Source organism: Phoxinus phoxinus (assembly GCF_949152265.1).
Source record: "Phoxinus phoxinus genome assembly, chromosome: 4".
Classification (NCBI taxonomy): domain Eukaryota; kingdom Metazoa; phylum Chordata; class Actinopteri; order Cypriniformes; family Leuciscidae; genus Phoxinus; species Phoxinus phoxinus.
In genome coordinates this window covers 22,188,019-22,212,042 of record NC_136879.1, presented here as the reverse complement: position 1 = coordinate 22,212,042, position 24,024 = coordinate 22,188,019, and the positions used below count along the sequence as shown (strand labels likewise).

The following is a 24,024-nucleotide window of genomic DNA, read 5'->3' as shown; positions in this document are numbered from 1 at the left end:
AAAACAACTCTTTATTGTTCTTTGTGCTTTGACGGGATTTGGCCAACTCGCCAAAATGTAAATTGGTCTGACCAGCATGTAAAGTGACGAACCACAGTTACAGTTATGTTTTTAAATGTATAGGCGGGTTTATGGAAAATATATTATACGATAAAATAGACCAGTATGTACTTAAATATGTACTTATTGGTATGACAATGTTCGCATATGACTTTGTATGCAAACTAGAAGCCTGTTTCCGCCATAATAAAATTATTAAAGGGTAATTGTGATTCAAAGGGGTCATGAACTGAGAAATCTAGTTTTCCTTGAGCTTTTGATATATAAGAGGTCATCATACTATAAGAATATCCTGTAAGTTTCAGAACTGAAAACTTCCTTGTTAGTCCAAAAACAGCTTTCAATGTCTCAGTTGAGCATTATTTATTTGTAAGCGGTACATTTCGCAGTTGATTTTCGGCGCAGGCTTTGCAAACAGACTGTTATGATATGGACTCGACTGTAAAGTAACAGTGTTAATGCGACAACATGTAAGTAACAGTGTTAATGTGACAACATGTAATAAGTGAATAACAGTGTTAATTCAAATGAAAGCATTCGTGAGAGTGTGTTCAATATGTCTGTGATCAGCTAATGCTCATCACTGCAACCTTTCATGCATGAATATAGTTCTTCTGAATATAATGCTATAATCAACACTTTACACAATCAGTTAACCTTGAGACCTGTAATAGTAAGAAATGTGCTAAAAGTTTTGAGAGAGTTAAACATGTAATACTTAGCTATTTCATATACAAAAAATATTAGCCAATCACAGCAGTGGGCATTTACACTGAAGTCTCACAGCAGACACTTCCCTTCAAACCGAGTGTTCAAATCAGAGGGCTAAAATCAGGGTCGGAAAAATGCCTTTTATTTCTAAATTATGAAAAAAAATTATGTAAAAATCACCACAAGTGCACCACATAAACCAATGCAGTTCATAACCACTTTAATATTATACTCATATGCATATGCATAAATATATATATATATATACACACACTCACAAATTTTATGTCTGAAATTATGACCATGTCTCGCAATGTGACTTTATATCTAAAAGATGTATCTCACAAATGGAAGTTTCATGTGACTTTAAAGGGGTCCTATCATGCCCTTTTACAAAGTCTTGATTTTGTTTTTGTGGTGTACCAGACTAGAATATGCTTTAATGTTTGATTGTTAAAAAAACATATTTCACATATTTTACATTAGGGCCTACTATAGCACCTCTCTCCCCAGTCTGTCCCGAATGCGCCATTTAGTTCCGGTTTCGATGAAGCCCCTCCTTCTGAAATATGAAATGTGCTGTGATTGGTTAGCTAGCCCAGTGTGTTGTGATTGGCACCGCTTGTTAGCGCATGTTCAGGAAATGTCCCGCCCCCATACCATAACTGCGAGCTCTACTCAGAAGTAAATATTAAGGATGCCGTCAATTTTAAACCAATTCAAGCCTGATTCAGACTTAAGAATGTTAACAGAGAAGAGGAACGTCCAAAACGGATTTCACGCACAAACTTTGCAAGCACGGATTTCACAGAACGTTTTAGAGTGGTATGTTGGTTTTTAAAAATGTCGTAATCCACAAACAACAGATTATCACGACAAAGTGGGAACTGCTCCATTTCAGGAGAAGGTTTTGTTTGTAGCCTGCATTGTGGTTCTGGAAGCTGTTCTTTGTAAAATGTGCAGCACACAGAAAAACGTTGGGGTTATAACGAGATTCAACAAATGAGTTTGCGAAATTGTGGACAAAACAGTGCGTCTTTGACATAGCGACAACACTGTCTTCTCTAGCGCAGCTCAGCCAGGCCCCGTCCCCTTTTTTGCGAATTTAAATGAGTAACGGCCTCACAAAGCCCGGAAAAAGCGCGTTGTAGTCCAAACGGGCCGTTCATTGTAGTTCTTGAAAAGTGGATTTTGTTAAATAAAATATCTCCCTTTGGAGTGAACTTTGAGCTTTGTAACCTTGCAGATCTTTTTTATGCAACATCACACACTAACTAAAGTTGAAAAAGTGATAAAGCATAAATAGGACCTCTTTAAATTTTACATTATGACTTTATACCTCACAATTTGATTTTATATCTCACAAATGGGATTTTATATTTCGCATTATGACTTTATATCCACATTATGATTTTAAATCTCAAAATGTGATTTATTTTATCTCACATTATGTGTTTATCTCACAATGTAACTTTAAATATCACAAATGGGAATTTATATCTCATGTTATAACTTTGCTGTAATGTTTTTATACTTAAATTGTTACTAAGTACCTCAAACAAAATGTTGAATATCTTTCAAAGATCTGATACCCGGCGTTTATTTATTATTTCAGGCGGACTGTCAAAAACAACCTGTGTACTCTTAGGAAGTCATGTAAAGCCAGCCAATCAGATTAGAGCTTGCCAGATTTGTAAGATTTGCTTTTCTAGTTACCGTATGTGTGCAATAACAATAAGCCTTAAACATCAGTGGCCGGTCCAAGGGCATACTGTATAATTCTGAGACTACAAAGAACCAAAGTTGCACAACTTAGCTTGAAATTGTGCAAACTTCGTAGTATGAAAAACAAGAATTTGCATGATTTATTATGGCAGTCATTTCAGTACCCTTGAGCACAGCTAGTGGCAACAGCAGACGTATGTGACAGTAAGCCTTTATAAAGTACAGTTATTAAAACCCCAATCAGCCTGGTTTTACCATGGTATAGTTGAGTCTGCTTTGATTAGACAGGTCTGTCCACCAACGCTAGCACAAGCCATTACAGAGCCACTGACAATCCCAAACACTGACATTAAAACTGCACCCCTTCAACCCAAACAAAAGCCACTCGCCATGATTCAATGTGTCACTGGTGAAATATTCATCATGAAAGAAAAGTTTCTCTGAAGTTGCCTTTGATGAATCAGGTGTGAAGACAAGGACTTTGCAAACCAGTAATGTTAAGGTGACCCTTAAAGAAATGTTCCAGGTTCAATTCAAGTTAAGCTCTATTGACAGCATTTTTGGCATAATGTCTATTACCACAGAAACTAATTTTGAATAGACCCCCAGTAAAAAATAAATGTATAAAAATAAAAACGAATAAAATAAATGATTGAAAAGTTTAAAAACTGTATGGGAATCAGAACCCAACATCTCATTCATTTTGCCCTGCATAGTAGCCTACAATACGATTTGTGATATGCGAGCATGCGTTTGTATACCTTGGACAGCAAAAATGAGTTGTTTGGGGTCAACAATTGTGGTCTTCTTTTCTGGAGACTTCTTCCCTGTTCTACGGTGACCCCTCCGTTTCTTGCTCTCTCCCCATAGGTTGGAACCGCCGTGCATGCTGGGAATATTCAGGACGGCGATGCCCTCCAATGAGATGTTGCTGAGGTTCAGGGTGATACCATCACACTACAAAAAAACATGGGAAAGAATTGCAAGGCGTGTTTATGAACAGTATAGTATATATATTTAAATTACAATTATTATACAGTGAATGAATCGATCAATCAATAATGAATAAATAAATAAATCTACATCTGTTTTATAAGCACAAGCACACTGAAAATAAATTGCTCTTTGTTATAATACAAAAACAACAAAATCCTGAAAGACATTTTGGTAAAATATTACAATTATTCTTGTATTAAAACAATACGCCACAGTTCTTTGCAGTGGTTTTGCAGGGGGTGTTTAAGTGTTAGAAAGACGATAAGGCATGTGGTTTCTCACTTATTCTCATTACCTCCACCTCAAGATAATCATGCAGCTTCTTGCAAGTTGCGGAGAAGGTTTCCGAGGTGCCAAACTCGAAGTACCAAAGTTTATTCTTCATCCTGAAACCAACAAGTAGTATGAGATTTTTATGGATAATGTATTTTTTATAGATCATTATCAATCATTAGGTGAGTGGTGTGGTGTCTTAAAATGAAAAGGTTATTTATTGGCATCTATGGTTTTAAGAAGAACATTTAACATCCATGGAACCTTTTCTTTGCACAAAGGGTTCTTCAGATTTTTTTATTATTATTTGCATTAAACAAAAATATTTATTTTAAGAACCTTTCACCAAAAGGTTCTTTGAGGAACCCAAAATATTTCTTTGCTGCGAGAAAAAAACAACATTTTGAGTGTAGTGGTTAAATATCTGAGCTGGTAACTAACCTATATATATATTATATATATATATATATATATATATATATATATATATATATATATATATATATATGCATGATATATTGGTACCATAATGGTTATCAGCCAAAATTTAATGTTTGTGCAAGCACAATTCACCTATTTTAACATTTAGGTGATTACATGCCTTACTTTATTATACCTTTATTCTTTAAATCATTTAATAATACCATTAATGTAATCTTTAGCTAATCTTGAAAATAATATACATTTTTCATACTGTACGTTATACTATTTTAAACTACAGGGCTGTTGAATGCTTGAATCTGATTGGTTGGCGAACTTTCTAAGGTGTGCAATTATTTTCCGGGAAACGCACGGCTAAAGTATTTCCAGCCAGGTCTCGACCGCATTACAGTTCCATATCACTTCGCCAAATTATTTCAATTATTTCAAAGGCCCTTACAGCTAACAACAGTAAATAAAACCAAAACTACACTGACCAAGAAAATAAATATAGTAAACAATAGGATAAAAATGACAAATTATTTCCATGTTTTTGCCACACAATTATGTTTTTAATATACGAAAAGCATGAACTTTCTTTCTCCCACTCTCTCTCTCTCTCTCTCTCTCTCTGCTGCTCTGATGATTTTATCTGTAAAATAGTTCAACAACTTAAAAGCTACATGACATTTCTCACGAGGTAATAACAGCGATGTTCTTGAAGCAGTTAAACTTACAGTTTTCTGTTAGTAGAGATGCTGCAGCCGAACGCTGTTACCACCTCGGGTGTGCATTATTTTTCGAATAATTCAAAATCCCGTCATCAATTATTCCTTACGTGATGCCTACATTTACTTTTAGCATTTAAAACAATTGTTTCAGTCAAATTAGTAATTTATCAGTTATCGGACTATTAAATAATTAACAGTTTATCTGTATCGGGCAGAATTTTATTATCAGTGCTAGTATACTAGTAATTGCAAGACTGTAGGTTCAAATCAAAATGAATGAATTTACAATAATGCATCACCTAAAGTAATTCACAATGACTGTCTGGTCCCCATCTTGGCATGAAAATGATCCAGGACGACTCAAAAACTGAAGCACATGGCGCAAACCCCTACGATCACAGAGCCCAGCTAGGGTTCAGAGAGGGTAATCTAGCTGCCCCTTCAATTAAGAGTGGGTTGTGGAGCCGGACCCCTGTCCCCCACCCCACACAAAGCCTCTCTGGGACCAGGATCATGATCAGTGACCTCACCAGAACAAACCACCATCTGTTTTCATTACCAGCAGACACACACACACACACACACACACACACCTGAACCTTCTACAGAAAAGACCAAACCACCAAGGATTTAGAGAATTACACAATCCCATGCATAAAAATGGGATCTAGTTAAAGGAAAAATAGGAAAAAATAAGACGTAGTAAGTAAGTGGTGATCCGTGGTGATTGTTAGCATGGTACACTCAAAAATAAAGGTTTGTTATTGGCATTGATGGTTGCATGAAGAACCTTCTATTGCACAAAATGTAGTAGAAAAGGGTTATTTAGATCATTTGAATGTTCAACACACTAAGAAAAAAAATTAAGTCAAGAACTGATCATTAAAAGGTTCTTTGGGGAACCAAATTTGGTTCTTCAATGGCATCGCTGTGAAAACTTCCTTTTGGACCCTTTATTTGTAAGAGTGTATAAAAAGAAACATTTGTGGTATTGTACAATCAAATATAAATACAGAAAAGACGCATTATGTTTCTAACATCAATCTGTGCCTCTATAATTAAAAGGGAGGTGACAGGTATTATTCACCCAATTTCACACAGAATGGATTAAATTTATATTAATGGCAACAGCACTTCTTAGATGCCCGTAAACTGAATCCGACCAAAATCCTCGCATCAGTAGCGAATCCACAACAGATTATCAATCAGGGGTCCGCGGCGGGAAGAAAACCTTTTAAAACACGCTGATGTGCAGAAACTGTGCAATAAAAAATGGCCCCCTCTTCACTGCATCCCAGCCCCAACAACCTGGATCTATTAGTATAAGCAGGACAACAATCGCTGAATTATTGATTTCCTCATTAGACTTTTTGTCAGGACCATTTAGTGACGTTAAAAATGAGCTTTCATTAGCCACTTGCAGGAGAACCTCGCCGCCTTTGATTTATAATGTGCAACATGGTCAATATACGGCAGAACTGATGAGGAAAACACGGCGCACACGGAGAGGTGGGCAATGCACACCTCACAGATTAAACGGACACACACTTCTTCATTGTGACGGAGGCTGAAAACTCTCCTCCCAGTGTGTACTTACAGTTACACACACATTCAGGACATACTGGATGCCTGGATTAACATGTGCTTCATTATATGTCTAATTAAATGCTGCATTAAAACCAAGAGTAGAATTTCGAAGGATGGTTTGTTAGCATATATTTAATCTAATTGAGAAGGTTAACAGACACTGTACATGTACAGTACAGTAAGTGTCTGTCTGTGTTACATCATTTGAACTCATTTTGACTGGAACTCTTACTAATAATTTGTTTCAAATTCTTGAAAATTCTAGAAAATTTGGTTCTAAATAAATATGATTTTTAAACAACCAAAGAGACTTCATACCGCTTTATATTACATATAGTTAGGGTTAGAAGTGGTCAAGGTAAACTGTACTTGTATAAAAAGTAAAAGATTAAAAGTCTCCTTTTATGAGAAAGGTAGAAAAAAAACAGGTTTGGAACAAAGTAAATAATAAAAATAAAAACAAATCCAAAGATGATTAGCCAAAGATGATAACAATGAAGTAAAGACTAAAAATATATATACCGTAGTTTCATTATAGAAGTTTATCAGGATCTCTAACATACTGTAGATTTTAGACAACGTGTCTTTTCGCTAGACTTCACCTCTGAGTTCCAGTATTGCTAACATTTGAGCAAAAGATCAGGATAGATTGTGCCAAGATGGCTCCTTAGTCGATTCCCTCCACTTAACCTAACAAGAGTGCTAAAGCGACAAATCAAGCCGATCCCTTTGCTCATTAGGTAATTAGGAGCATCTCATCTCTTCAATCGGATTCCCATCTGTTCTGTTCCCTTTCACCGACGCACACAAGTAGGGCTGATAGACGGGTCACATCTGCACTAAAGACTGTGGGAAAGATCCATGCACACACTAGGAGGGCTGGAATGAAATTTTGGATTATTCTTACATGTGAAACAGGTGTAAATGAGGTTACCGAGTCAAACAAAGTACGAAAAATGTACATAAAGTGTCGCGAATCAACATTGTCTCAACTATGTGTCTTTGCAGTGGTACTGAATGGGGACCTGAGGCAAAGTGTGATGGTTGCGTTGTGGACCCGAGGCGACTTTGCCTCTCGTCACTTTCTGCTGCGTCTGAGAAAGGCAAACATGGTCTTGTCATCGATTTTTCTTTTGACACCTAATCTAACCTGTAGTGATGTATGACCTCATTCTCACACTAATTTCTTCTTTATCTGAGGTGATAAATATCACATTGATATAACTACCTCTGTCAGGATTGCTCTGATGCACTGTTTTGTAGAACATGACACTTCAAAGACAGAGAGAGAGAGAGAGAGAGAGAGAGAGAGAGAGAGGGGGGGGGGGGGGCAGCATGCTTAAAAAATACAAAAAAACTAATTATAAATATATTAAAATAGAAAACCGTTATTTCACAGTTTTTTATTTTTTATCAAATAAATACAGCCTTCTGTAGAACATTCAAGTTAATTATTAAAAAATGATTTTTATATACCGATATGTGATATACTAGGAATATAAAGAATGTTATGAAAAAAAATACAAAACTTAAATACCGGTATATGTATACAGTGCTATGCATAAGTTTAGACACCCATGCTAAAGTTGACTAAAAAGAGGAATAAAAAATCATCTTTTGGAAATTGAACTTAATGCCTTAATTTAAAAAAATAGGAAAAATCCAACCTTTAAGGACACCAATTTTCGTTGTGAATGAATAATGTATCGTAAATAAATAAATGTTCTTCCTTAAAATACAGGGTGCATAAGTTTGGACACCCCTATGTTAAACTCCCATAGAGGCAGGCAGATTTTTATTTTTAAAGGCCAGTTACTTCATGGATCCAGGATACTCTGCATCCTGATAAAGTTCCCTTGGCCTTTGGAATTAAAATATCCCCACATCATCACATACCCTTCACCATACCTAGAGATTGGCATGGTTTTATTTCAGTTAGCCTAACAGCTGGTTTGATTTGCATTGAGAGATGATCTTATGGAAAGTACTCCATGCCAATCTCTAGGTATGGTGAAGGGTGTGTGGTGATGTGGGGCTATTTTAATTCCAGAGGCCAAGGGAACTTTATCAGGATGCAGAGTATCCTGGATCCATGAAATAACTGGCCTTTAAAAATAAAAATCTGCCTGCCTCTATGGGAGTTTAACATAGGGGTGTCCAAACTTATGCACCTTGTATTTTAAGGAAGAACATTTATTTATTTACGATACATTATTCATTCACAAAGAAAATTGGTGTCCTTAAAGGTTGGATTTTTCCTATTTTTTTAAATTAAGGCATTAAGTTCAATTTCCAAAAGATGATTTTTTATTCCTCTTTTTAGTCAACTTTAGCATGGGTGTCTAAACTTATGCATAGCACTGTATATATATATATATATATATATATATATATATACACTGTACATATTACAAGTGCTGGGTAGATTATTTACAGACAGTAATCCATTACTGAATAGAAAATACATGATGGCAATTGTAGTTAGGGTAACACTTTACAATAAGGTTCATTTATTAAACATTAGTTAATGTATTAACTAACATGAACTAACAATGAGCAATACATTTGTTACAGTATTTATTAATCTTTGTTAATGTTAGTTAATATGAATAAAGCTGTTCATTGTTTGTTCATGTTAGTTCACAGTGCATTAACTCATGTTAACAAGATTTTAATAAAGTATTAGTAAATGTTGAAGTTAACATTAACAAAGATGAATAAATGCTGTATAAGTGCAGTTCATTATTAGTTAACGTTAACTAATTTAGTTAACTAATGTTAACTAATGAACCTTATTATAAAGTGTTACCGTAGTTAGTAATGTCATCTATTACGTTGCACATTTTAGAAATACAATCTGATTACTTTTTGATTACTTTTGACCTAACTCATTTGTCACATTGATGTGACTAGAATAATCTTGTAGCATATTAGCATATAAAAATGCAGAGAGAAAGAAAATTTATTTCACTCTTTATCAACAACGTGAAGTGCATTAAACATGTCTCAAACTGGGGTTTGTGTAGGAACTGCAGGGGGTTCGGAAATGAATGAAAAGGTAATAATCAAGTAAAAATATCTTAAAATGAAACAATTAAAATAAAACACTTGTAAAAAGTTAAATTGGGGAGAATCTTAAAAATGAGAAGAATTATGGAGAATCTGTAAATTTGTAATAATTCATTGCCTGAATATTAAGTATTCATGTAACTAAAAAGTAACTGCATATAGTATATAATAACTGTATATGTCTGATTACAAGTATTTTAAAGTGTAACAATCGAATTACAAGTATTTAATATTAGGAATCTGATTACGTAATCCAGATTATCCAAATCCATTGTTGCCTCTTAAAATACCTCGCTTTGGACTACTTAAGGCAGGTATCCTTTGTGGAGAAACAATCCCAGAATGCATTGCAACAAGCTCAGTGAAAGAGTAATGCATTTAGCAGGTAGCCTTTAAAAAAAAAATATGTTAATAACTTTAAACCTACCAAAAGACTAAGCTAAAATAGTTTGGTGTGTGCGCATTCTGGAATGAAAAGAGTAAAGGGAGGCCTGCCATGCGAGTAGAGCGGGATCTCTCGACTCCGAGTGATGGTTAATGGCTGGAGAGTGTGAGGGAGGAGAGGTTCCCTGACAGCTGGCGGCCCTGCAGGAGTCAGTGGCTCCACATGGGGCTGCGGGTACTGAAGAGGTTGCCGGAGATCTCAGCGGGGAAAGGAGGCCTTTCTAGTACCGCTGGGCTTTATCTGACTACTGGCCATACCACAGGGACCAAGTGCACATCGACACCTAAAACTCAACTACAGCTCTGTTGTGTACAAGTGATCTGTGATACACAACAGTCATCAGTGCACACGTATAACACTCAGTCTCTTGTACAGTAAGGGCTTCCCTGTGGAATTCGGCTCCAGTACGGATGGGGAATGTCTCACAGGCCCTGCAGATGGAGACCAGCATCTGCCAACTGAGTCTAAGAGATGCAACACAGGTAATCAGATGACAGCAAGTCCTGGCACGTCTACAAACATGAACGAGACTAAACCATAGAGGATCTGGCGGACGGCCATCAATCTGAAATCAAACGCAATGGGGTCTTCCAATAAACCCACTAATGAAAGGGAGGTTGCTGTGATTTCTAGATTTTATACACTTCTGTTCAAAAGTTTGGAGTCAGACATTTATTTGAACTAAATTAAACTGATACAAAAAGACAGTAAAGACAATTATAATTCTACAAAATATGTATATATATGTATATGTATCAAAATATGTATCATTATGTATAAATTATGTTTGTTCTTACTTTCTAAACAGAATCTGAAAAAAAAAAAACATTGCGAATAATAATAATAAGGAATTGAGCACCAAAACAGCATATTATATAATGATTTCTGAAGGATCAAGTGACACTGAAGACTGGAGTAATGATGCTGAAAATTCAGCTTTGACATCACACGAATAAATTACATTTTAAAATATACTTTAAACTGTAATAATATTTCACACAATTACTGTTTTACTGTATTTTGATAAAATAAACGAAGCCTTGGTAAACATAATAAACTTTTTATATATATATTACCAACCCCATACTTTTGAACAGCATTGTACTTTATTTTGAAAGATGGCAGTCAAAGTCCAAAATGAAAGAAAAAAAAAGCACCATAAAAGTATGATAAAAGTGGTCCATGTGACTTATAGGTTAATTTTAACTTTTTTTTAAATCCAAACAATGAAATTGAGGTCCAAAACAACACTGGACCCGATTGACGTTCATTGTATGGAGAGAAAAAACACTGAGGCATTTATCAAATTTTGTGTTTCAATGATTAAAGAATATCATTCAGGTTTGGAACAACATATGGTGAACATATGAGTATATTTTGAATGAACTGCGGTCTGTGGTCTGAAAAATCAGCAGGGACCAATAAAGAATACAAACAGAAGAAACTGGTCAAATAAATAAATAAAATAAAAACAAACAAATAATATATATCACTTTTCTATGATTTTTTTTTTGGTGCGATAAGTGTTGATACCTGACTTACATGGTTGTGCAACGTATGAGATCATCTTCTAACGTTAGGTATGTGAAGTGGCAAACATCAGGTGGAGTTGTCTGCTATTTCTGTGTGTAAGTAGTGTGTGAACATGAGGAGGTGGGTGGAGCTGGGAGGGGTTTGAAAGTCCAGCAGGGATGGGGAAAGGGCCACAGGTGAGAACTCTATAAATTACACTCTGAAGTGGTCATTAATTATAGATGACATCCCAGTCAGACCAGCGATTTCATTTGAAATGAGGAGCAGTGTGCATAGCGCTGGTGCCCTGGGCCCTGGTGCGATGGCTTACGTGTGTGTGTGTGTGTGTGTGTGAGAGAGAGAGAGCAGTGGGTCAAACAGTCTTAGCTCCTGCGTTAGCTTTTTGATGAGGACCCTCATTACGCTAAACGGCCCTCTATGGTTCAGCCTCCCTCCGACTTGAGGAAAGGTTAAACAGAGAATAATTAAAGATGACCGCCTCAGGCTGAGCATGTCACCCTTAAGGAGACACTCTGGTCAGCGGTAGGCTGTTTCAAAGACGGCTCAGTAGAGCTCAAGCGCTCCTCGCTGGTCAGTATCATACGGCTAAAATAAATCATACATCAATAACACTTGGCGTGAATGTGGAAATGGCTACAATGCAATAATTAACAACTAAAAGCCTTAAGCAAGTCTTTAAAAAATTTAAAAATATAATAAAAAGTTTAGGGTCAGTAAACTTTTTTTTATGTTTTTGAAAGACGACGGCATTTCTTTGATCAAATACACAGTAAAATTGTAATACTGTGATATCATTAGCAGTTTTCTATTTCAATATATTTTAAAATGTAATTTATTCCAGTGATGGCAAAGCTGAAATTTGCTCAGACGTTTCTTATTATTATCATTTTTGAAAACGTTTTTTTTTTGTGGAAACTAATTTTTGGTGGATTCATTGAGGAATATACATTTTAAGTAATAAATATAAATATAAAAATCGAAATATTAATTTCCTTTAAAAAAAAATATATAATAATATTACTGACCCCCAAATTTTGAACAGTACTGATAAAAAAATAAATAAATAAATAAATAAATAAAAAAAAGACAAGTGAAATTTAAAAAGCATAAATCTACCGTATGAACAGATACAAAGAATATAATTTGTTTGTATCCATAGAAAAAAATGTAAATATAAAAAGATTTGGACAAAAACAACAACAAAGTAATTCGATGGGTTTAAATATTCTTTTAAAATAACTTATGTGGAAAGATTGAGTTTGACTTTTTTCACCACGATACCATATACTGTAGCTATTATTGTCAAATCTGAATTTAATATGGGATCTGCATCAAACATTGCAACAGGATTTCAAACGGCATTGTTTTTTTTAGATGTGACTGATGATTAATACCAACTTAACACAATTTTACTATGGCATTGTGGTGGAAAACGCAATCGCATGGTTACAACCACAAGACCACACATTAAAAAAGACAGCACACGTAGTGTAATAATAAAGTTCCTAAAGCCGAAGACAACTGAGACGCTTTCTTTTCTCCTTTTTCTCATCATCTTGAAGACAGAGATTATCTTGGAAGCGCATGAATGATCAGCGATGAGAGAGAAAGTGTACTTTAACGAGTCCACGCGACGCTGCCACACTGATTGTCTGCTTTTAATCCTCGACCTCATTATCACCCTCTGGTCTTACTCCAGCAGTAAATTAATCTATCTGCAAAGTGTCAAATCTTCTCACTTTCCTCCTGGTAATCACCCGAGGTGCAAATAAAACTAGGGAGCCGAGTTCGCTCAAGACCCCGCGTCCGTTATCAACAAGACGACGCCGTGTTATAATTAAAAACCAATTGGCCATTGTTGGGTTGCTCATTAAGCCGATCAAATATTTGTGTCTTCGCTAAGGTCAATGCAATGACATTCAATAACATGCAGTGTTAACAGGAAAAACATGTTAGAGATTGGAAAAGTTGCATGGAGAAAACAGCCAAAAAAGTCATGAAAAAGATGCTAATTTCAGTGCTACGGTATATATTAAGAAAGAGAAGACTGGCAAAATTGTACCAATGGCCTAACATAGATATGCTAGACCTATGCTTGCTAGCCTAAAGCAATGTGGTTAATGGTCTAAAAACATTTTGTGTGAAGTAACCAATAATGCACAGGGAAAAAACATTGATCAACTGGACGAAAAACTGGGTTGACTACCGGTACTCATTCTGCAAAACGGGTGGCATTGGTGTCTGACTTTTATACTACAGACATTTTTTTAGACAAAATTTAGTAAATGGTTCTCTTAACCATACACACCACACGTATACATACATACATGTACTTTAAAATCCACCTATCAAACTTGAAATAGCCCCCAGATATGCATGGCCTTTGCTTCAGTAATATGATGATATATTAAAACGTTATATATTTGTAAAAGGTTCCTAGAAAAATCCAACAAAAAAAAATCTGCAATACCTTCCTAACTATGATCATACATTATTGAGGGAGAAAAGATACTATGTAATAGAGAGATCTAAACCCATTCTCTCATGTGAATTATTTATCAAATTCAAATAACAGATGGTATAATTTTCTTAAAATATCTTAATCATTATTCAAAAGACACAGTGGTATAAAACGGTTCCTGTACACAGGCTCCTGTGTGATCAGAATGCTGTTTGATTATATGTCCCACGCAGATCTGAATCAACATCAACAGTCAACATTCAAGCCTTCTGTCTTCTGGCCAATCCTGATTTCCTCAAATTAAAATGTTATCTGCTCGCCAGCTTTGAAAAATAGTATCGCACGTAGAAAGTATAATTATCATTTGATTATTAAAAGACTCTCCTGAAGGTCTTGTGTCATCACGGTGATGGAAAAATGATGTCAAACTACCCAAGCAAATTCAATTACCCAACCAATTACTCGCCTGCGTTCGTACTGACTTATTGGGACATTAAATATTAATGGGAGCATGGATATCAAATTTGCTCATCATTAGAAGGTGCACACATTGTGGGCTAATCACAGATGTTCCACATCACTCAGATCCTTTCAGCAAAGAATGAAACACTCCAACACAAAGGAGCACCTACATCTGTTGCTTGAAAGCTCTGCTAGTGCTAAAAGATGAGGAAATAGTACATCTATTTACATTGAATAAACCTGTCTCACTATATGTGACTCCAATAGCAATATATATGATAAAATAAAGGTGAAGATTATAATATCTGCCACACTGGCATCACTAAATGCAGATGCAAAAGTAATGAATGTTTTCAAACAGGTTTCCCGGTCTACTATTGGTTAGACAAACAGAAAATCCCACCTCAAATTTACATCATTGGTTGAGTAGGGCGGATTAAACAAACAGGACAAAGTATTAACAACACCACAGAGAGCCACAATGTTTAGCCTCTTTGGGGAAATCTATTTATTTATAGTTGCCTCAATATTAAGCCTTAAAAAATCCATACTAATATTCAGATTGTGGGATTATCTGGTAGAGGTGGTATTGGGTAGTAACTGATTACATATAATCTGGATTAAGTGATCAGATCCCCTAAATTAAGTACTTGTAATTAGATTCTATTACGTTTTAAAATACTTGTAATCAGACTACAATTACTATGTCATTGATTACATGATTAAATATTATTCACACATTGGCAGTAAATCATTCAGAATTTATTGATTCTTCTTAAAATTTTCCTTTCTAAAAAAGATTATCGATTATATCCATTCAGAAAGTCTTCTAGTTTAATGCACTTCATGTTGTTGATGATAAAGAATTGTTTATTGTTTTCTGAAATGTTGAAATGCTGAAATGTTGAAATTGTTGAAATGTTTTCATTTTTCTTAGTATTTTTATATCAATATGGTACAATATTATTCTCTTCAATTCAATGTGATTAGGTCAAAAGTAATCTAAAAGTATTCAAAAAGTAGTTTGATTATATTAATAGATTACTTTACAAACTACAATTGTTGCCATGTAATTTGAAATCAGTAATGGACTTCAATAAGTAATGCACCCAGCACTGTGTGTATATATATATATATATATATATATATATATATATATATATATATAAAGTATTATTGTATATAAAGTAAAGTGTATTATCATTATAATTAATTAACAGATTTTTTTTTATCAGATTACATCCTATCCACAACTGCTGCATTTAGTCCTTATAATCGTGAAGGTTGTGACCTTAAAAATCTTTCTAGATCTCTTAAGCACATATTAACTTATAGTATCACATTAAAAACATTCTTCTTTCGGACTAAAGGCCAGATTTACTAACCACTTACGCCAGCGCAAATCCTCTTTTGGCATTAAAAAACTACTGTAAGGATTTACTAAAGACACACAGTGAGAAATAAGCGCTGAAGAGGCGTAGATCAGTAGATCATGCGCAGAACTTTCCACTCCCATGTGCCCTGTTTAGTAAATCTGGCTCTAAGAAGGTTATTCTGCTCAAGATCAGATTTTGGGATCCTTAACAATACAACCCCACATTTTCATCTAATTTTTGGGAAGTAAAAGCATGGCAGGAGTCTCAAAGACACACCTGAGGGGGGAAGGAGAGTTATCAGGGCAATAAACCCAGCAGACACGCTGGCGAGCTTACAGATCGAGATGACAGACAAAACAGTGGGAGTTAAGATGCAGTGTTGGTGAAGTGTTTGCTGTTAACACACAGATAGAGTAAGAGCGGTACCTGCTGTTAAACCTTTCTGGATGTTTCTCTCTCATAATGTGGAATCGATGAGCGATGGATGCATCCTACAAAAGGAGAAAAAAGCAAATCAGATCAGTTTTTTTTATGCACACCGTTATACCGCCATCAATGTTTCGTGAGCTTCTGACAATGCTTCGTTAGGGGCCTTTGACGTATTAAACTCGCGTGTCAGATTCTCTCATCATCCGCTGTGCATCTGGGTCTTAAAATCTTGAATTTGACAAAACAGCTGTGTGAAGATGAAAAGACAACAGATTGAGGATTGCATTGAATGGCTCCATGATGGTTTTATCATGGGTCATTAGCTATAAACAAAAGCCCCGCGTCAGAGACGTCGCAGACAAGAGACGTGTTTATTTTAAAACCAGATGAATGTATTTTAAAACCCGACAAAAAACGAAATTCCTTTCCCCACACAACATCAGAGCCCCAATTACGGGCCTGATCTCCCTTCCACGTGACTGGAAACAAGTTTGGGCTCCATGCATATGTATGTGTGTTAACAGATAAGGTGTTTGCGATTCTTTGCTGGGGTTCTAGCCAACGATGATGAGTATTGACAAGAGGACTGAACACGTGGTTGGGCTAATTAATCACACACACACACACACACATATACAACAGGATGCTGCAGCTCTGCTGGCGCCTGTCGCAGATACTCTTCCAATCTGACATCTGCGGGTTAGAGGTTCAGATGCACTTGCATGCGCTATGCATGTACTTTGTGTAGTCTGTAAATGTTTTGTTGCTATGGTGATGTATAGAGACGCTGGTTGGAATGTAAACTGACTATATGTCCTGATTGAGAAACGTAGATTCTGAAGGCCTGATCATTTGTAAGGACAAAGGGGAGAAGCAAGACCAACTTGACACTTTAAACACCTTATAGAAGATATGCATATTTCATTTAGCAGGTGCAGGAGGAGTTAAGAATATAATGAATTGTTATAGACGGGGTGAATTGAGAAAATTTACTATATTTCTGAATGTCCATGAAACTGTATTTTTATCATTTGTTTAAAGTAAAATTTTTGTTGGCATATTATTGAGATGTTGAATATTCACAGAAAACAGCAATACGGCTCAAAACAGTTTGACCTATGATGAATACAGTGGGACATTTTCTGATGATTAGACAGTTACACAAAACCATTTACCGTAAGTGAAAAGTGAAATATACACAACATACAGGAAAACGGATTAAACTTAATTTCCAACTTTATCAGTTTTCTCCCTTTGCTGATTTTAGACCTTGTATTTTTGCTTTGATGGGTAAAGGCTAAAAATGTCTCGCGTGTTATTGAGTAATAATCAGGGCTTGACATTAACACCCGCCAAATGTGGGTGGATTCGACAAGTGGCGTGTAACGCAGTCACTCCTACTTGAATTTTATATATTATAGCCAATATAAATTTCTCAATTGTAGTTTTTTACAAAGGCATCCGAAATAATAAACTAAGTGCAATGTAGTGTTGTCAAAAAATATCTATTTTGGAATTATAAACTAAGTGCAATGTGGTGTTATAGATTTTTCAATACATATCGATACTGAAATATCTGAAACACTTCCAATACAAATTTTCCACAGAATAGATACTCTCATGACCTCTCTGACAGTGAGTTGACAGACAAACCAGCCTCCCCTCACTCACTTGTTTCATTTGCTCCGGGTGAATATTGTTGCTGTTACAGGGCTTGAATTTCGCTGTGGGATTGTGCATAATTCCTGCAGATTTTCTGCTCACACCCAAAGTGTGTGCAAATAAAGCCGGTTCTCATAACTAAATTGAGTTATTTTTTGCTGCTTATTGATATATTCTGTCAAATGCACACAAAATAATGTCAAAATGGCGGTCTTGGCGAGTAGGTTTTAAGTGAACGTAAACGGTTGAGAAAGGAAATGCATGCGTAACAGTACAATGGATTTGTGCGTCAGGTCTTAAAGTGACAGCAGCCCAATATACCTGCTGCCAAATTATGAGATAATATTAAAAATATCTACACGTATATGGCAGTTCTTCCCCCATGGGACCAATGTCAAAATTGTGGCCAGTGTAAATGCTGAGTGGCTAGTAACTTTGGAAAACCACTAGCCACAGTGGCTGGTGAGCAAAAAAAAGATAATGTCAAACCCTGGTAGTAATTATAATTTATTTATTTTTATTTAAAAAAAGATTTGGCTTCTTTTCCACTAAAGTAAAATTAGAAGATGTGTAACAGTCTCTGAGGTTTTTAATACATGTAAAAATCAAACACTTAATTGGATGTGCAATGACAATTTAATAAGTGACTGTAGTGTCATTCTAAAAATGTCTTTCTACTCATTGTCTGTGAAGTGGTGCAGGACAGTCCTTGCTTCAGACCCGAAATAGATCAATAGTAAGCCTGCTTTTTAAAACAAAGAAAAGAAGCGATGGCAGGATGATGGTTAGTATACGGGTCATCTCAATCAGCTCCCTAGTTCAGTAGTCGGCCATTTTAAGGGCTGTCCCAATCGCAAAATCCTTCCAGTGTGAGTGTACTGAAACGTTCGCTCCCTAAACAGTCCCACAATGCACTGTAAAAAGCAGGGAGCATCGATGCTCACAAGTTCTGAAGCACAAAATAAATCATGTGAGCCAATTCACTACACATAATGATACGCGATGTATGTTTTTCAAAAAACAAACCATTATTTAATTATATTTAAGTATAACCATACATAATTAGACAGGTAATGAATATAATCTAGCTAACATCTATAATTTATCTACAGCTGAAATGTTGCATCTATATGTAACAAGCAAAGCATTTATCATAACTTATTTAAATAACATAAAAAAATAATGTCGGAAAGATGTCAGTTCTGCTGTTGTTCATAAATACCAGTAGTGACGATGTACAATGAGGATGTTGTCATGTCGCCAGAAATAGACTCATCAGTGTCCCAATGTGTAGTGAGTCAGGGACCTTACTGTCCTTACCAGTGCCTGAGTTAGTGTACACGATATACTGGTTCACGACCTGGAAAGCTAGGGAGTTGATTGAGACGCACGCTACGTCAACGGCGGGAAACTCGGTATATTCGTGCAGTGTGCGCATGTCCAAAGATCAATTCCAATGTGAAGCTTATGACAAACGTGCACATCCGAAAAGTGTCAATGCAAACGTGGCTAATGATACTAAAATGTATGGAGGGAGATCACTGTACAAAATACAAAAGCATGAGTGAACTTGGGTGTGCTCAGACATAAAAGAAAGAAAAAAAAACTTGCAGAAACTTTCTCCTATACCTCCCTCTCTTCCCCCCCTAGACCCAAACACACTCATAGGACCATTTGTGAATCCAGCCCCTCCAATGAAACCACCTCCACACAGAAGACCCCCTGCTAGCTCACTGCTGAAAAATGTTTTAGTGGAAGCCAAAAAAATCAATTCCTTTACTGTTGACATCTTTTAAACCCGCTGTTAGTTGCAGAGCAAAGGGAGGCCCGGGGTCCCACCAGGCTCCGTTTTCTTCAACGCAGAACAAGAAGAAAGGTGAAATGACAGGTGTATCTAAAAGATTGTATTGCTCTTTTCTTACAAACTGCACAATATATGAAAACATGAGAGCAAAGGCACGGTCTCCCCTCGGCCTGGCTCTGGTTTGATGCCCGGCGCTGAAACCAAGGAGCTTTCAGAGACGTCATCGCATCCGGCGTCCATGAAGGAGACACCAGATTTCCTTTCATTGACTCTAAAGTTAAAGTTGCAGACTTGCAGCAGTCAATCACTCGCTATCTTTCATCTGCCGTTGTCCACCCCTCCCCGATAATTACCACTGCAAAACTCTCGTGACCAAATTAATAAAGAGACATGTGTAATGTTCTCTCATAGTTCACCATTTAGTCCAATTACGGCTTGTCCAGGCAGATGATGTGCCTTCACCGGGAGAGTAATGACTTTGACATGAGCGCAGGGTCATTAGGAAACAGACTACATTATCTTAGGCGATCCTGTGTGATTAGGGACTGTCTCTAGCTTCTGGCTCTGACCGAAATGATAACACCCCCTGTCTAACAGAGAGGGATATTTCAACTTTGGTATTTAAATGGTACCTAATTACCCAAAATATCACTTGACAGGGTGATCAGTCAACGAGACAAGCGTTAATATGAAGAACAGCTTTGATTTGAGAGAGTTTTTGTTGATGCGTTGCAGAATGACAGACATTTCTTATACCAACCTTGTTAGTCTTTGGATTTAAAAAATTTTTATACAATATTTTGCATTTATTTGTATTTCTTTTATACATCAACACTTTGAAAATATGAGATATACATTTCTGCTTATTTTTTTTTTAAAGTTCTTTTTGAACTTAATGCTCTTACATAAAACATGTCCAATTTCCATTTTGTTTAGGGTCCAATAGGGTCTCACTATTAACTAACTGTTAACTACAACTTTTGCCTCAATAAACTCCTAATTACGGCATATTAATAGTTAGTAAGGTAGTTGTTCAGTTTCGGTATTGGGTTTGATTAAGGGATGTATGGTCTTGCAGAATAAGGCATATGTGCTTTAAAAGTACTATTAAACAGCCAATATCCAAGTAAAATGCATTTTAATAAGCAACTAGTATATAGTGAGAATTGGACCTTAAATTGTTACCGGAATTTGGTAACTTAAACACCTTAAAAGTTAAAGAACTTGTTCAGATGCTGCGATACCCTTTTGTGTTTTGGTGCAAATGTCTTTCTGCTAAAATGTTCTAGCACCATCTTGTCTGGCAACAGCTGCAATTGTTGGCTGTTTAGTTCCTACAGTTCATATACATAATTATGGAAGACATTGTTTTTCATTTGCATAATCTGCTAAGCAATTATGAGCACGACTTGCTCTGTAATCTCTATTGGTTTTCAGTTGTTTTCGAAAGGAATTTGTGTTTTCATGTAAAATGTGATAGGAAAAATATCACTTGATCCCACTGAGATTTGCACTTCTCTTTAATCCAAACAAACAACTAAATTTGTCAACGCATTGAAATTTGAAATTCATCACCACAGTGCAGAATATATTGTAGCTGAATGATTACTCTATTTATCTGTCTGTCTGTCTGTCTGTCTGTCTGTCTGTCTATCACAGACTTGTTTTATGTAAATGTGAACACTGGACAGAATGTTTTATAAATCAATCTGATTTATGAAATGACATTCAATGACATCGACTAACATTTGTCCAAGCATGTCTCCCTCATTACAATTTCTTATTTTTTTTTAGATGTGTACAAATCTAAAATAAAACAGAGCCGTCAAACCTGTAAATGTCAATTACCGTATTTCCCTTGACATTTCTGGATAATGGCTGACATGCGGTCGGCGTAATAAGCATCATTAGATTTCAGACGGCCCGAGATGCATCAACACACGACGTGTTTGATCGCCGTTCGGTAAGACGAGAACCGTGTAACGTCTATGGCATATTTCATTCCCAATTGGCAAGCTTTGCTCCTCACTGCAGTGATGAGAGATGGCTTTGTTAATGTAATAGATGCTCTTGGCATTTCAAAAAGCACTCAGCCCTCTTGATTAGCTCATTTAGTCTTATTACTTAGGGGCCTTATTCACTTCTTCATTCATAAACTCCACTCACAGTCATCACATACTGGATCATGGCTAATAGACTAGACCAGCACACCGGTCAGACGCATATAAAGCGAGTCCCTCTCTGTTTATTGGAAGGGAAAGAGTACAAGTATGCTGATTGTTAAGGGGTCACATGGGGTCTTCACATCCTCAAATACAACTTTAATTCGTTCACTCACCACGCCAATAGAGAAGTAATTGTTCACGATGCTGTACGGGACTGGATCTCCTCCTTCATCTTTGTCTAGGGGAGTGATGTCAATCTTCCACCTGTCCAACATCACTTCAGTACTGGTCTCAATGTCCTTGAGAATCTGCAGAAGACTTTCTCCATCGTAGCCTGAAACCCAAAGGTCACATTAGGGTTTGGTTCTACTGAGCAGCACCAGCTATTTAAAGACAAGGAACTGACAAAATAGTAATATTTTGAACTAATTAGTCATGAATGAGTAAAACATATGTGAAAATACTACAGTGATAATATATGAGAGGTTTCCCAAGAGGTGGTTACCGGTAGCTCATCAATACACAGTGCAAATTTAGGTTTAAGGAGGATTCCCACAATGTTTCATTCATGCAGCAAATTAAAATATTGAAATGACTTGCATTACCTCCACCCCAGCGCAGGCACCTTGCGAGGTCATTTCCTGTGCCGAGAGGAAGTACACACACAGGAGGATTCTGTTCATAGTTGGATTTATCTATGGAAAAGAACAGCATATATATATAGCAGTTATATATTATATATACCAGCAATATTTTTTAATTTATACGATGGTTACAAATTTAACCAGATTTGTAATGTAAAACGTTTACATGAACCTACGTCAACACAGGAGAATACGTTTCTAAATATGTAATTATTGTTCATCCCCAAGTTTATACCCTTGCTTTGATTTTGCATGTTTTGAAATCAGAAGTCACAGTGGCTGTAGCATTTGAATAGTAAAGAAGTGGCCAAATATTAAAGATTAAGTGGACATTTGAATAAAATGTTGTTTGGCCAATATTAAACATTGATTTGATCATGCGGTAAAGTTTTACAACAACAATCACCATGTCGGCTAGCCTGGCTCCGCCCTCCTACGTACTTCCGCTCAATTTTCATTTTCCTTCAGTACTACGGCTGGGTTTGCGGTGTATTCTTGGGTTTTCCCCGGTCAATTTTTCACCGGTCCAATCAGCGAACCGGGGGAGTGGCTGAGAACGATGACATTGAGGTCCTGCGCTAGTTTGAGTTGAGGTTTCGTCACGACCAAACGTTAGCGATTGGTTATGGCAGATCCAGAGTGGCTCTGGGCAGGTCCAATAGTTTTAAACTTCAACAGAGTACCCTCCTTCCAGGAAGTTAACGCTTGTCAATGAAGAGAGGCCAGACTCTCTGTACAAATGAAATGTACCAGAGTCTGGTAGGTAGGACCAGGCTGGATGTCGGTGGCCTCGGCAGGCAATTGTTGTAATGTGTAATCATTAAGTTGATTATTTATATTATAAATATAACATTATGTATTTTAACAATGTTGTTTAATAAAATCAAATGATAACTTGCTTTTGATACTTTATTTGAACCAATTATTATGTGATGTCCGACTCGTTTTATGAAGAAGAAAGCCTTAAGTTTTCAAAAAGCATTAGACATATGACCCACTATTCTGCTTCATAAGTACCATGTTGACAATATGACATGACGTGGTTTAATGTACCTAAACAATGATTACCAAATCTCTCTCTCATATTGCTCCTCATAACCACTGAAAACGGTCAAAAAATCTAACCCAAAGTCCAATTATTATGGACGTTATCTGACATTAAGCGTTTCTGCTTCATTGTAGGAAAAAGCTTAACGGTTTAATGTACCTAACAACGACATCACCCAATCATGTGCGATTCCCACACGGTGAGGGGGGATTCCAATCAAACTAACAAGTTCCTTTCTAGAACGTATCCCAATGTTAGAGTTGTTGCAGTGTTATGAACAGAGAAGCGTGTAGCCAGCGCAGCAGCAGAATGGCTAAATTGAGCTTGAGGTTTTAGAAGAAAAAAAAGTGGTGGGTACAAAATGACTCATGACGAAATCTGGTGGGTACGCCTATGGCCCTAGATTAGTTAAAACATTTCAAA

At 36.3% G+C, this 24,024-nt stretch overlaps 1 protein-coding gene across 3 annotated transcripts in view; it reads right to left on the bottom strand.

Moving 5' to 3' along the window:
* The window catches only part of dgkb (diacylglycerol kinase, beta), a 56,031-nt gene that overhangs the window by 11,301 nt on the left and 20,706 nt on the right, over positions 1-24,024 (bottom strand). For 2 of the 3 annotated variants that reach the window (XM_079609713.1, XM_079609712.1), the window contains exons 17-21: positions 22,515-22,604; positions 22,083-22,243; positions 16,276-16,340; positions 3,788-3,878; positions 3,258-3,453 (exon numbers count right to left, since the gene is read on the bottom strand). In XM_079609713.1, the coding sequence (XP_079465839.1) occupies positions 3,258-3,453; positions 3,788-3,878; positions 16,276-16,340; positions 22,083-22,243; positions 22,515-22,604 (603 nt within the window). Of the gene's footprint in view, positions 1-3,257; positions 3,454-3,774; positions 3,879-16,275; positions 16,341-22,082; positions 22,244-22,514; positions 22,605-24,024 lie in introns of those variants that run through there. The other variant, XM_079609714.1, reaches the window with a different exon arrangement.